At 30.8% G+C, this 15,392-nt stretch overlaps 2 protein-coding genes across 3 annotated transcripts; both read right to left on the reverse strand.

Annotated features, from left to right (window-relative positions):
• Positions 1 to 385: 385 nt before the first annotated feature.
• LOC105138646 (classical arabinogalactan protein 1-like) lies at positions 386 to 976 on the reverse strand. The gene has a single exon (XM_011044798.1). It carries the CDS (start codon positions 865 to 867, stop codon positions 469 to 471), a length of 399 nt encoding a protein of 132 aa, XP_011043100.1. The 5' UTR covers positions 868 to 976; the 3' UTR covers positions 386 to 468.
• Positions 977 to 6,781: 5,805 nt separating this feature from the next.
• LOC105138647 (bifunctional riboflavin biosynthesis protein RIBA 1, chloroplastic-like) lies at positions 6,782 to 11,383 on the reverse strand. Of its 2 annotated transcripts, XR_844826.1 has the most exons (8): positions 10,972 to 11,383; positions 10,071 to 10,434; positions 9,756 to 9,977; positions 8,953 to 9,275; positions 8,627 to 8,756; positions 7,654 to 7,950; positions 7,081 to 7,282; positions 6,782 to 7,050 (listed from the first exon to the last, which is right to left on the reverse strand). XR_844826.1 is itself a non-coding variant. In XM_011044800.1 (7 exons), exons 1-7 carry the CDS (start codon positions 11,034 to 11,036, stop codon positions 7,142 to 7,144), a joined length of 1,542 nt encoding a protein of 513 aa, XP_011043102.1. In that variant the 5' UTR covers positions 11,037 to 11,383; the 3' UTR covers positions 6,782 to 7,141. The 2 variants fall into 2 exon arrangements, 1 of the variants encoding a protein (XP_011043102.1); XM_011044800.1 differs by having other exon boundaries at positions 6,782 to 7,282.
• Positions 11,384 to 15,392: the final 4,009 nt, after the last annotated feature.

Here is a 15,392-nt window from a genome sequence, read left to right on the forward strand (position 1 = left end):
GAACAAATTGCTTCTAGAATCTTAGGGCATTGATACACATACTTCATTACATGTGTTCCCCATTAGATCGAAGTTGCAAATTTGAAGAACGAGAAATCAATAGCAAAAATAAAAGTGTACAGGCGTGCCCCAACTGAAAATAGATCTAAAAGATAAAGGATCAAATTGCAATATTGCAAACTGGGCCATGGAATTTAATTAATAGTTTCATTTAAGTATCATAATTATTCCTCATCTCGTTCAATTCCATTAGAGAATGTTCTTGATTGATCTTTTCTTAGTTAATTTCAGGAGAAACAAGTGCTTTTGAAGGTAAATAAATAAACTAGCAACCAAACCGAAGATGATAAAAATCTCTTTAATTGAATAAATAATATAATAAGTACAAATAAATAAAGCAATGTAATCAGGATAAAATATATTAAATTAGAATTGATGGAGCGGATAAGCCTAAATTCTCTCTTCACTTTAAAGCACCAAAACGGCAGCGAAAATACCGACAGCGACAGATCCACCGAAAGCAAATCTGTTCAAAACGGCACCGCTGTTGGGGCCGGGAGCTGCAGCTGGAGTGTCAGAGATCGTAGAAGTTGGGACACCAGTTGGGGAAGATGAAGGAACGGTCTCTGGAGGAGAAGGAGGAGAGGTGGTGGTGACGGGGGATGGTGCATCTGCACTGGTTGGTGGAGTTGTCAAAGGAGAAGGTGCAGATGCCGGTGTCTTCACGGTGCTTGGTGCTGGGGAAGAGGCTTTTGGTGGTGATTTGGAAGGTGAGGTCGCAGGGGAGGATGCTGGAGATTGTGCAATTGTGGAGCTCACTAGGAATGTGATTAGCATCAAGAAAACAATGCCCCTGTTTCCAGCCATTTCTTGAAGAGTTATGAGAGAGAAGCAAGGAAGATAATGGCTGTGATAAGCTGAGAGAGAGAGAGAGAGAGAGAATTGCTTGTATTGGTGAAGTGCGAGAAGAAAGAGAGGATGGAGAGGGTACATATAGGGGTTTGGAGAGACAGAGTTTAAGAGCCGTTGGATTTTTTTTTTTTTACAAGGTTTTTTTATTTATTTTTTGACACGAATTTCGAGGGAGATTAACGGTAATTAATTTTTTTTTAATTGTAATGTATTATTATGAATACAATTGTAATTATAGTTTGCATGATGATAAAAACATGTTATACTAAATTATTTATTCTTCTTTTTTTTAATGAGTTAGCTTGGTTTAGGTTTAAATATCCAACATTAAAGAGTTTATTAAAGGTTTTGTCAAATCTATTATCCTATAATAAATTTAATTATCATGCTTTTTTATTTAAATGATGTAATGATAATAATATGTTTTGTATTAATTTAATATTAATATAAATTTTTTTATTTTTTTAAAAAATATCCAATTTTGAAATCAAAATTTTATTATGGGTACTAACAACTCCTCAATATTGTAGAAATATTTTTATTTTTAAAAATAAAAAAACAAATGATAAGGGTCTTATCATGTGTGTATATTTTTACGAGTATATTTGAAAGTGTAATTATGATTATTTTTTATGTATTTTTTATTAAAATTTATATCAAAATAATATTTTTTTTAAAAATTATTTTTCATATCATAGCATTAAAATAATTTAAAAACACAAAAAATATATTAATATAAAGCAAAGAAAAATAAAAAATTTAAATTTTTTAAAATATATTTTTTAAAATACAAAAACAAACATGTCTTAAATAAATAAATGAAGGTAATATTGCTGTAATTACAATTTATTTTTTGAATATGACAATTAAATTTTTAATAAAATATTATTATTATTAAATTTATAATTCAAAAATTATTTTTTAAGATAATATTTGATTATTATTTTAGAATACAAGAAATTTAAATATAAAAACAAAAATATATGTCTCCAAGTATTTTCTATTTAAAAGTATAAAAGTTACTAAAAATCTATCAAACCTTAGTAAACTGCAATCTAAGAAATCTTATTATCATAAAAAGAAGAGAAGCATATAATAAGTAAATTTAAATAATATCCTAATATTTATTCAATTATGAATTAAGTGAAATTGTTAATAATCTGTATTTTCACATTATCTAGCGTCAGCATGAAGATTAGGAAAAAACACGGTTTTAAGACCTTTTGGGTTGGTGGCCAAGCAAGCAATCGGACGGTTTTAAGTACAGCTGTCAAATGAATCAGGAACGTACACGCACGTAGGAGTTTTCAAAAAAGTCGGAGAAATGTGGACAGCAAAGGTAATTAGAGAACTTTTGCCATGTGCTAACGGTCGGAAAATGGAAAGCGTGTTCGCGTAGGGTGTCGCGTGGTCATTATTTGGAAATAAATTTATTAAGATTGATTTATTAAGTTACTGTTTGTTTTTTATATCAAAAATGTTTTCAAAAAAGTTAAATTTTTTTTATTTTAAATTAATATATTTTTTATTTTTAAATTATTTTAATATACGGATATAAAAAATAATTTTTAAAAAAGATTGATTTATTAAGTTACTGTTATAATAGTTGTTCTTTAACACGGGTCTCTACTGTAAATTTCACCAAAAATCACCCAAAAACTCTAGCTTTTCATTTCTCTTGCGTGGAAGCAAGGTCCTAATCAAATTAATAAGGTCAATTTTACCTTTTTATCTTTGAGAAAGGCTCCACTTGCCATTGATTTAGGTTGATAATGTTCGAGTGGGAGAGATTTTTTTTTTTTTTGAGGGGGTGTTTGGAAGAAAGATTCATGTTTAAGTTAAATTTAATACATGTTTGATTTAAAAATATGATTTTTTTAATATAATCTTTTTTAAAATACGAACAACACCTCATAAAAATTAAAAAAAAAAGTATTTTTTATATGAGTTTCATATAAAAAATTATTCTCACCTCTAAATCATTTAAATGCTAAAAAAATAAGAGTTAAATTAATTTAAATAAATTAATGCTAGTGGGAGAGTAAATAACATATTTAGCATTATAATCCAAGCAATTTTAAAGCATGGCCATGTCATGTGGCATCACCCCCACCTCAATGAAGCTTTTTCTCATTACAAGTGTTTTCCTTTAATAAATTTGTGATGGACCATCCCAAAGACATCATTAAAAGACACAAAGACCCAAAATTATATGGTAATGTGGGGAGACTTAAATTGTGATGGACCGTTATATTATTAAAAGACACGAAGACCCCAGACTATATGGTAATGTGGTAAGGAAGACTGCTGTAGAACCTCGTAGAGTGATTAATGGTGGAGCTGGCTTTGGTACCACAAACAGGAGAGAAGGACTGCCTTTTTTTTTCTTTTTTCTTTTTCTTTTCTTTGTTTCCTCTTCCTTTCTCTCTTTCACTTTTTTTTTTCATTTTTTTTGACAGATTTTATTTTTTATTTTTTAGACCTTAGGGACACTTTAATAATTATTTCAAATATAATAACAACTCTATAAATAAATATATATTTTTTGATTTTTCTGGTGCTAACTCTCGAGGATATAAAATATAAAATGTTACTTGCCTTTAAAATTTAAATTGCAAAAATTAATATTTGAAAACTTAATTCTATAATGAAAAATAAAAAATCAAATTATAACATGCTCTTAATAATTTATTTTTTTGGGGTACAAATGATTTGGCTAATTCACTTGCTATAGATAGACTTTTAACTTAAGATTCTCAAGGAAATAGTGGAAACTAATGCCATTTAAATTACAGTTCATTATGAGCAGAAATAAAAGTATAGAAACCATACAAATTTTTTATATAAGTACACTATGATTATTTTTCGTCATAACCTCGGAACTAAATTACATTAACATTAACTTAAAAAACTAAAAGAGAATGTTTTTATTGTATCTTTTTGTATACAATACAATTTACTAGAATAATATTTTTTTTATTTTTTCTTTCAGTTTTAATTTTATCTTTTAACTTTAAATTTATTATCGATTGAGTTTCTCAATTTATTTTTTATGAGTTGATTCCAAACTCATGTTCAAGACCACAAATTTAACAAATTAACTAAATTGACTGAATTATTATTTTTAATTAATTTTTTTTTTAATATTATCATTTAATATTGGGTTGATTAAGAATTAAGTTTTGTAATTTGTTTTGGTATACTTCTTATATAGTTATCTCTATTTCATAACTCGAGTCATTGGTTTGGTGGATTAACTTTAGTTGACTTGAATTTTTTTTTTTATGTTTTTTTTAATCAATTTTTTTTAACTTCTTTGAAATTAGATTAATTGAGAATTGAATTTTATAATTTGGTTCATTTTATTTTCTATTGGGTTATACTAACCTCATAATTCAAGTTGCAAATTTGACATGTTAACCTATATTAATCCAAGTTATTTTTTAAGTTTTTTTAATTAATTTTTTTAGTTTTATATTTTAATATTGAGTTTATTGAAAATTGAGTTTCATAATTTTTTTTAATTTGTTTTTTTTAAGTTATTATAATATTATAACTCGGTATATAAATTAACATGTTAATTTTGATTGATCTGAATCAACCTAATATGTTGTTGTCTCAGTATTTATTAAAAAATATCATATTAAAATAATTATTTTAACTCAAACTATATTTTTATCAGTTTTCTAAGTTGTTTTTACACTCGATAAGAAAATCAAGTCACATTAAATTAATTTTTATATAATTAAATTTTTTTAATTAAAAAAATATTAGCAACATCTAAATATTTTTTTTATATTAATTTGTTTTAAACCATTCCGTGATGTAACGCAGACCAATATCTAGCACTATAGTAAAGTAGAAAGCAATCTCTTTTATATATATATATATATATATATAAAGGAAAAACTTGGCTGAAAGAGGTTATAATTGATGGATAGGAAAACCTAAATCTTTTAGTTTATTTCTAGTTTACATGATTCCGATGCAGGTCATATTTTGTTTTATAAAATGTAACAAAAAAATATCTAGATTATAAAAAATTATTCAATATTTTTATTAAGCTAACCTAATATATCAATATTAATATATCAACCTTGAAATTTTCTTGTTTGATTATTTGTTTAATTTGTGTTTAAAATTAAACAGTTATTTTGATTTAATTTAATTAACTTGATTGATAAAAAAAATTCTTGACTAATTGGTAAAAAAATATTTAAGAATAAAACTAAAAAAATGATGAAAGTAACATAAAAAACTTTTCAACTCAATTTCTTATTTAATCTAAATTTAAAATTAAATCATGTAAAAATTGTTTTAATGTAACTTTGTAGACTTGATCAATTTTAAGATAATTCAAAATTGAAAGGAAACATTGAATTAAATAAAAAATAAAGAATTAAATTAAAAAAAAAGTTTATTATATGATCGGTTACCTTTATAATGATACCTAAGTTTTTCAAAATAGAACTAGTATAATAATATAAAACTAGCTAAAGAAATATTTACCATGGCATTTCAAAAAATCATTCAATCAGGAAAATTGAGAAAATAAAATAAAAATTAATTAAAAATATTAAACTGAGAGAAAAACTAATTAAATCAATTTTTAAAACCATAAAATTTACTCTATTTGATTTGGTTTTAAAAACTGAGATAATTTAATAACTGCACTTGTTCTTTGTACTCTTTACTTCTTTTTTTTCCCTTCCAGTTTGGTGAATCAAATCTTTTGATTAGGTTTTTTAATTTTATTTATAAAAAAAAATAGCTTGAACTAATTTAGTTTGATCTGATTTTTAATTTGTTTTAATTTATATTTTTTAAAATTAATATAACTCCATTTAATTAGATTTCTCAGCCAAATTAAATCAGATCATGACGAACCCTAACCATAATCAAGAAACCGCTGCACGTTGCCATGAGTTCTATATTTTTTTTCTTGGGCTCATGAAGAACTTTTTTTAACAGTTTAGAGACACAGTCAACCAAAAACCTTTTTCATGGGAGAATTGCTGTTTTTGGGTAATATTTCTTTAGGTTTAAACTGAGTTGCATTAACGTTTGTTTTGTAGGAATTAGATGAGTTTGGTGATCTTAACTCTTTTGGTTCTTATAGGATGGTGGTTCTTATAGGATGGTGACTTTTGGTTCTTATAGGATGGTGGTTCTTGTAGGATGGTGAAGATTGTTTTTTAAAATATTTTTATTTAAAAATATAATAAAATAATAGGTTTTATTAAAAAATCATTTTTAATATTAAAATATTAAAATAATAAAAAATTAATTTAAAATTAAAAAAATATTTTTAATTTTTTTAAAAACACATCTGTACAACCACAATTTTGTGCCTGCTTGAAAGCTCAGTCCAGCTCATAATTGTTGTGCTCCCCACTTTCCTCTATTATTCAACAATTTTATAGCAAAACAAGATCAAACTAAACTTTTCAGATGTGCTTGGTTAATTTCTCAAAACGGAAAAAAATAAATTAATACAATGAGACAAAAACGTGATTCATTAAAGAAAAAAGATATAAAATAAACCTATTTCCAAAACAATTTTAAAGTTAATTTTTATATTTTTAAAACCAAATTGTTTTTGTGTCTCATAAATATTTTTTAAATTTTTTTATTTTTTTATTTTAAATTAATATTTTTTTTATGTTTTCAAATCATTTTAATACATTAATATGAAAAATAATTTTTTAAAAATAAAAAAATATTATTTTAATATATTTATAAATAAAAAATAATTTAAAAAACAACTACAATTACATTTTAATTCAATAATAAAATTCTGCCTCGCATGTTTTCATGTTTAAACTAGTTAAATTGATGGGGTGAACAAGAGAGGATCGCTTCAACTTCCTTACAATGATCAAGTTACAAATGCATTAAATGAGATTTATTTTGTTCTGTCTACTTTACACATTAAACAAAGAATGAATGGCTGTTCAATACACTAGCTGAGACATTTAATTTCTCTCTCGCAAAGCACTGTAATCATAGTTTTTGAATTTGAGTTGAGTACAATGAAAGAATCTATGCTCTTTTCATAATCCAATTCATGATTTTGCCGTTCTGTCATGTTAAAGAACCCAACTGGAACCTCATAATTGACTCCTGGCTGTCTGAAGCGAGGATGCAACTGGTCTACCAGTCAGAAGCAACACCAGGTGGAATGTCGATGCTGGATTTACCATTACCATTGCCATTATCACTACCATTGCTATCTCTTGCTGTCCTTTGTGATGGGAGTTAATAGCGGAACTCTTCCTGCAACTGCCAATCCATAACCCTTGAGCCCGATGTACTTTGCAGGGTTGTTTGTCATCAACTTCATTGTTCGGACACCCAGATCTCGTAACATCTGCAAAGAAATTCCATTGATGTCATGCTATTCTGACCTTGAGAAATACAAAAAAGGGAAAAAGCAACACTAGATGGTATGGAGGTGGATTGCCAGATCCCCTGCATTTTTGTTGATCCACACTCATTTCCATCAATGTGGAGATAGTATGTTTTGAGATGGTTAAAGGGTAAGGGCCAATGGATTGAAACCAAGTGGTTCGTAATTACATAATGAAACTGGGGTTGAAACCTCTGGATGCAGAGCATATCCTTGTATGATTAGGAGAAAACACAGCTGCCTTCATCACCTCAGTTTGATCATGGGATACGGTTCATGAAAGCCTAGAGTTACAAATGGAATGCTTTCATTTTGTGTGGTTTAGGATATACCTGGGCGCCAATGCCATATTCTCGTGAATCAACAGGCAGCCCCAACTCCTCATTTGCCTCCACGGTATCACGTCCATCATCTTGTAGATTGTATGCACGGAGTTTATGACCCAAGCCAATGCCACGCCCTTCATGCCCGCGGAGATAGACCAAAACACCTCTGCCAGCAGCTTCAATCTGCTGCATTGCAAGTGCCAGCTGATTCCCACATTCACATCTAGCAGATCCAAATATATCTCCTGTGAGGCATTCTGAATGTACCCTAACAAGAATATCCTCCCCATCTCCAATGTCACCCTGTGCAAACCAGAAAGATAATTTGAAAGTATGGAATACTTGAAGAGTTCTTTTTTGTGAGAGGTTTGAAAATGGGTGTTTGACCTTAGAAACTCTATCTAGCTGGAAAAGTAAAATGACAATTGCTTTCATTTTTGCCCCTGCACAACCAAATATCTGACTTATCGCGTTTCAAAAACCAGAAAATTGAAGACATTCGACTCCCCATTCTCTGCATTATTGACTGGAAGCGAAATCATACGTTGACTGAAGGATTGCATGAGCGTGTGTGTGTGTTTAGGTATTCCTGTTCTAACGACCAAACTACATTAAGCTATGAATTAGCTAGCTTCCAGTGAAACCGGCTTAGCATGGACCTCCTGCATGCTTTAAAGTTCATTCTTTCATTTCCATTGCTTTCAAGATGTGGTCTCAAACCTGGTTTAGAAAAGGTTCTTTCCATAGAATCTACTCTACATCATAATAATTCTAACAATTGGATATAATGGGGTTCAGATACCTTTCCCCGATCCTATTTCTATAAGCCATTTAAAAGTTTGAAGGGAAATGTAGCCACAGTAGCACAAAAACCTTGCAAGAAGTTAGTCTTCTGCTGTAAGAAAATGACCACACAATTATTTTCCCAACTCGGGCAACATTTGTGAGTTCGGATCTCTAAATTATGATAATTGCTCACCTTAACCATTGCAACATGCTCAATGCCATCCAAGATTGACTTATAACAATGAACTGTGAACGGCCCCCACATTGTTGGTATCCGAGCAGCAGAAGCAAATTCTACCAACTTATCTGTCTTCCTTCTATACCTGTCAATTAGAGTATTTCAGTTAACTGACATTACCACAGAATCACACTAAGAAACCCCAGAATGACAAAATATTCCTTTATTACATAAGTAACCAGATCAAACCCAGAAACCGATGAAGTTACTCAACCACAATCTCTTGTGTGATGATGATAACATAAAGCTGCTACAGAAGAAGGAAGATGGAAACACTTTACCTGATTAAATCAGCTATAGATATAACTTTCAAGTTCTCCCTCTCTGCAAATTGAAGAAGCTTCGGTAATCTAGCCATGGAGCCATCATCGTCTACAACCTCACATAGAACTGCAACAGGATCCAATCCAGCTAGAATGGCAAGATCAACAGAAGCTTCTGTGTGTCCAGCTCTTTTCAGAACACCACCCTCCCTATACCTCAATGGAAAAATGTGGCCTGGGCGGTTGAAATCGTCAGGCTTTGAATCTTTGGATGCAAGAGCTAACACTGTTGTTGCCCTATCATTAGCCGAAACCCCAGTTGTTGTGCCATGTTTAGCATCCTAATAAAACGTCGTTTGCAGGCAAAAGAAAAATTTAGAACCATGACGGTGTAGTGTACAAGAAGATCAATTAGTAATATCTTTGTGTAGCTACATGTCTGCAAATGACTGCGAATGACTTTAAGAATCTCTGTCATGACAGAGAAGAAACCATTGAATGTAAGCTTTGCAGAAAGTAGAGCAATGAACTATTTTGTTAGTGTGGTATTTCTGTTTCTTCGAAACAGAATCATCACAGATAAAAATAGAAAAATTCAAACATTCTTTTGCATATAATCATTTTATATACTTTTCAAATATATCATTCTACAAAGAAAGTTTTTCCAAGGCTCTATACGATTAAATACAGGGCGTTTATATACTTCTAGTGAAATAAATTTTTTTATTATATTTCTGGTGAACTGCAATCCTCACAAACGATGTTGACACAAGAGACTCAATATTCTAGATATGAAATCTCAAAGCCAGAAAAGTACATACCACAGTTACAGTGAAAGCTGTACGAAGTTTTTCATCATTTTCATTTTGCCTAACCATCAAAGGAAGCTGTAACCTGTCCAGATCTTCACCTTTCATGCTCACACAAACTATTCCAGTGCCATGCTTTACAATAAACGCCATAGCTTCAGGTGTTGCCAACTCTGCTGCCATAATGAGATCCCCTTCATTTTCTCTATCTTCATCATCTACAACCACTACAATCTGCAATGAAAACCGGTAATGAAAAATCTTTATGAAGCAACAAGGCATGAAAATGCTACTATAAACTACCAACAAAATCCAGGAAAAAACTACCTTTCCTCGGCGAATATCCTCAATGGCGTCAGGGATGGAAGAAAACCCTTCTGAGGGGCAATCCAATTGACGGTCATCATTATCCGCCGATAGGGCTCCAAATGCTACTGCCTTAGGCTGTAAGTCAACCCCAACAGAACCATTATCTAGAAGAGCACTCTTTCCAACAACACCATTGTCATTAGAATAGGACAGTAGCTCATCACCAGATATCAGCGTGGCTCGAGTTTTGCTAGCACCCTTAATACCAAAAAATGATTTACTACCATCCAGCCGGATCAATGCCAAATTCAATGCATTCCCATTTGCAGAAAATGAATTCACACAATGTAATCCATTGAACAATCTGAAGTTCGTGCATGCTCTACACATAAATATAACCACAAATTTCACAACCCAAAACAATAAACCAATCAAGCTGCATACATATACTACACTGGATTGCTAAGAAGTGCAAAAAAAAGAAAAAAAACCAGAACTTTGAATCATGATAAAGTATTATTCGTGTCAACTATCCTATACAGTCACCGGAATGACCAATAAAGAAGTTCGATTCTTTTCAAGTAATCTCAGACATTAGCAACCAAACAATCATTCCTATCCTTTCTTTAGCTCCTCTTCTAAAATCAAACGCGACGAAAAACTCTTGATCTAATCACACCTTAAGAAAAACAGAAAAAACCAAGTTCTTAAACACAAATATAAAATCAAACACAAGGTTCAACTGATCCAAACACCGGTACTCTAGATTGAACAACCAAAATGGAAAACCATTCACCCTTCAAAACAAAAGTAAAAAGAAAAGAGCAGACAAAACCAAAAGTAGAAAACTTTAACGCGTTAAGCCATTAAGAGAGCCGTCAAAACACGAAAATAAGCATAAAGAACGAAAAAAACTTACTTGGAACCAGAGCGAGCTGCTCTTGTGGTTGTTGAAGGGCAAGAAGAAACATTGAAAGAAGCCATTTCTAGAAAGAAGAAAAACTCAATATTTTATACTCATAAAGCCATTTCTCTCTTTTCCTTTATTTATAATGAATAGAGGATCAAGGAAGCGGTAAAATTGGAGAATGAAGAGAAGGTCTTCAAGAAGGAAGCAACGGCGAATAAGGTTGTTACCCGCAGGTGACGTAGGTTGAAATGTCACCAACCAATGGTGTTGTGTTCTGTCAAAAAATTATAATATTTGTAACAGTTATTTCAATATATTTTTTTGAATCGAAGATTTATTTTCTAGCCACCATTACAGCTATAGTTATAGATCAAAGAGCTAGTTTAAAAGAACTGAAAAAAGAAGAGAAGAAGATTGAAAAATGGGAAAGCTCAAGGAAAGATAACATTTGAAAATAATCTCAATGGAATATAAAAGTGTTTTTTACGATAAATAATAATTAAGGGCTTTACAGATAAGAGCAAGATCTTCAAATTATTGACTAAATTATGTCAAAGCTCCCAAAATATTTTCCTTCATTATGAATTTTGTGCATGAATCTAAATAAAAAAAAATTGAATTCTAATTGGCAAAGAAATCCAATTAGAACTTCTACGTTGATACACGAATAAAGAATTTTCCACATTGAAAAGTCCCACAAACGCAACCATTTTCTCTCTTTTCTTTTTCTTATTTAGATGGAGGGAAAAGGAAGCATAGCACCAATGTAGAACCATGTCCATGCCATATGGTGGTGGGAGAACGGTTCTCTCCTCTCTTTTCCATGTTTAGATGGTGGGAAAAGGAAGGATCACGGCACTAATGTGCATGCAATGTGGTGGCGGCTAGGCAGATAGTAGAACGGTTGTATACAAAGCGTCTCGGCCTGGGTTGAGGAGTCAGTCACAACTGGCAAGCTCCTTCTGGTATTAGCAAGAACAAGACAAGACATGAAAATGTGGCCATGCAATGCGATAAAATGGTCGCCGCAAGCAATGGTGTCACTCAAGGGAGGGTCACCACAGCTAGCCATGCCATTGTTTTATAGAAGATAAAAAAGGGCGCCCGTCTTTTTCATACTTGGATGGATAAACTTTGACGTTGGATCAGTTCTAAGAAATGCAAGTAGTGCATGCTAATTTTGCCCAACCACAGCTAGCAGCTGTGACCTAGCAATGTCCTCAGTAGGTGATCCAATAACCAGATGACAGCAAGAACGTCGTGGTCTTGCACAAGCCAAAAGAGCCACGGAAGGCATGAAGATTGAAACTTGGACTGGACTTTTGATTCTGATCTGTGTCTCTATTCATTGAATGAAATGTGGCCATTAAAAATAAAACTACAGCAAGATGGTCATTGGCTAAGCCATACCTCTTCAAGGGATCGAGTTGCGAGTTAGTGTAATATTTTTATAGTCTATTAGTGTTCGATGGTATTTTAATGCAAGGTACAACTGTACGAGGTATTTTTTAATAAAAAATATATTAGATTTTTAAAATTTTTAACATCAGCACCCTAAAATTATTCAAAAACAACAATCTGATAATTTTTTATACAAAAAAACATTGTAATTTTTCTTTTGGATGCATAGGATCTTTGACAACTCTTTTTTGTCCCATGCTGATGTCGAGTTACTTAAATATTGTAATTTATGATCCATGGATGCACAAAACCATCTTCAAGGAACAAAATGTTGATTCCATTGTGCGATGTTCGTTCCATTACATGAAGTGTTTTCATATTGGCCATAACGTATGATCTGTGCATCGAGGCTTGGTTTGGACGATAAATTTGTTTGTATTCATGTATATATAACGTAGGCAAGCGCCTTTTGTTCATTGATTTGGAACTCTTTCTTATTCAAATCGAGTTCCAGATTCACTGTGAAAAGTCTTACTTGTTGGTTTGAGATCAGGAGGACTGGTGAATTGGTGGACTTTTTGCCATGGATTATTATGTTATTGTATGGTTTTTTCTTTGTTGTTATCGCTATATTTTGTCGGGTTTTGTTTTGAAGGTTTCAAGAGAAAGATCTAACCCTATGACAGGGAAATCTGTGGGTTTAGACTTTAGATTTGCATTGCAGTATGCAACTGGAAATCATTGAAAAGTTGTGGGTTTATACTTTATTGCAATTTATGGGTTTCAAAAGAAAAATTAGCTCTAGTGAAAGGTGTTTGCGATGTTCAGGCAGCATCTCTGGTAGGACAAACGATGGCTTTAGCAACGGTTTTCAAATCCTCGTGTCGCGCTTTCTTGATGGTGCGGGGTGTGTGTTGATGACGATATGGCAAGTGAGCTCCAGCAAGCCTTTTCTCTTCTTTTTTTAATTTTTCTCTCTTATCTTCTTATCTTCTTGGGCATTGTGTCAGCCTGATAAAATTAAGAGCAGTCCTGCCATTAACTTTTTTTTTTTTTTTTTTTTTTTTTTTTTTTTTTTTTTTTTTTTTTTTTTTTTTTTTAATTATGTTATTTAGTTATTTAATTTTTATATTTAATTTAGTTTTTATTTTTATTAATTATTGTTTTTTATATTTTTATTTATTTATTTTTAATTTTATTTCTCAATAATTTATTGATTAAAAATTTAATTTCATGTTTTTTTTTAAAAAGTTTATTTTATATAAGATTCATCTTAACTTCTTAACTTTTTAAAAGTTAGTTGAGTTAATTTCAATTTCTTTTTATTTTTTTTTAAATTGAATTTTTTTTTAATATTAAACTAATTAGAAATTGAATTTCGTAATTTTTTTAATTTTTTTCTATGAGATTATTTTAATTTAAAGTTTTAGATCATGAGCTTAATAGGTAAACTAAGTTGACTTATTATTTTTGTTATTTTTTTAGATTGAATTTTTTCTTTCATTTTTTCTTTTTAATATTGTGTTATATATATTATCCCAGTAGGCTTTGAACTTCTTATTGCAAGTTTTTCTGGCAAACTTAAAGGATGGTGAGATTATTATTTTACTGAAACAGATTACATACATAAACACCTATCCTTGGCCTTTCAGTACACACCATCCAAGATACTATGTCCACCTTTATCCTTACTATCTTCTTATATTTTGTTGGAGATTCTTCCTATTTGAAAGATAAAAATATTGAACTTCTCTCCAACCTTCAGTGCAAGGAACTCAGTGAATTTCAATGGTATAAAAATACTTTTCTTACTCGTGTTATACTTTGAGAAGATTCAAACCAGCTTTTTTGGAAAGAAAAATTCCTTACAAGCTTACCGATTCTCTTAGGAGAAAAGGTCCGAAACAAAATCAAAGATACCTTTACAACCAAAACCATACCATAGACCAACATATATACAATGAACTTGTGAGCTTCACACAAAAAGAAGGTCTTAAGATTTGTCAAGATCTCAAACTCCAAAAACACTTAAAGTGAGAAATGAAATGTACCAGATAAGAGCTTGGTAGTTTCTGTCACCAATTTGACCTTTTCACCAAAAAAACCCTCTGGTAGTGGAACCTGTTCTCAACTCAAAAAATATTCGAACCAATAGCCTTTTCACAAACGATCAACCCATAAATACCGACAACAGTTTTATCCAAAACCATATCAACCTTACTACAAAAAGCCCTACAAATTTAACAAACCCCACAGACCTTTCCAGTCAAAACCTAAACCAAAATTTAACCCCAAAAATATTACCTATTATAAATGTAACTAGAAAGGACATACACCCCGTTTTTGCAAAATCAATACCAAATTTCATGAGCTCTAAATAGATGAAGATATCATCAACCAAATACAAAATTTTTATATTGCAGCCGCAGACACTAACCATTCTCCTTCAGACACTTTTAAAGAAGAATTTCAAATTAATGAAATAGTAACTACCAGTGCTATTTTAGATGCCTCTACTAATTCCAAACAAATTAACGTCCTAACCCAAGACCAAGAATTCATTCTTGAGGTTATCAAAAGACTTGGAAAAACTGTTGCAAGATTTCAACCAATCAGAGCACCCTCCTTATAACCCTCCAAATCACACTATATTACCCTCTACCAACACTAATACCTATAACCTTACAAAGATTCTTAATAAAAAGAAATCCAAAACCACAATCACCATTCCAGAATTATATTCTGAGATCAAAACCCTCAAATCCAAATTACAAACCTTAAAACAAACCCAGCAGAAAGACTCTGTTATATTACAACATCTTTTATCTACGATTGAAAGCCAATCTGACATTGAGTCTGAATCAAAAGATTAAACCATTGAATCTCATGCATTGTCCCATACACTTACAAATATTGAGCATATTTTAGATGATTTACTGAATGTATTAACAAATATATCTTTGAAAAAATATTTGATTAAAATTATTCTTATTTTTTTAGAAGATTTCAAACTTAATACTATCGCTTTA

Source organism: Populus euphratica, unplaced genomic scaffold (assembly GCF_000495115.2).
Source record: "Populus euphratica unplaced genomic scaffold, PopEup_1.0 scaffold80.1, whole genome shotgun sequence".
In the NCBI taxonomy this organism is placed as follows: domain Eukaryota; kingdom Viridiplantae; phylum Streptophyta; class Magnoliopsida; order Malpighiales; family Salicaceae; genus Populus; species Populus euphratica.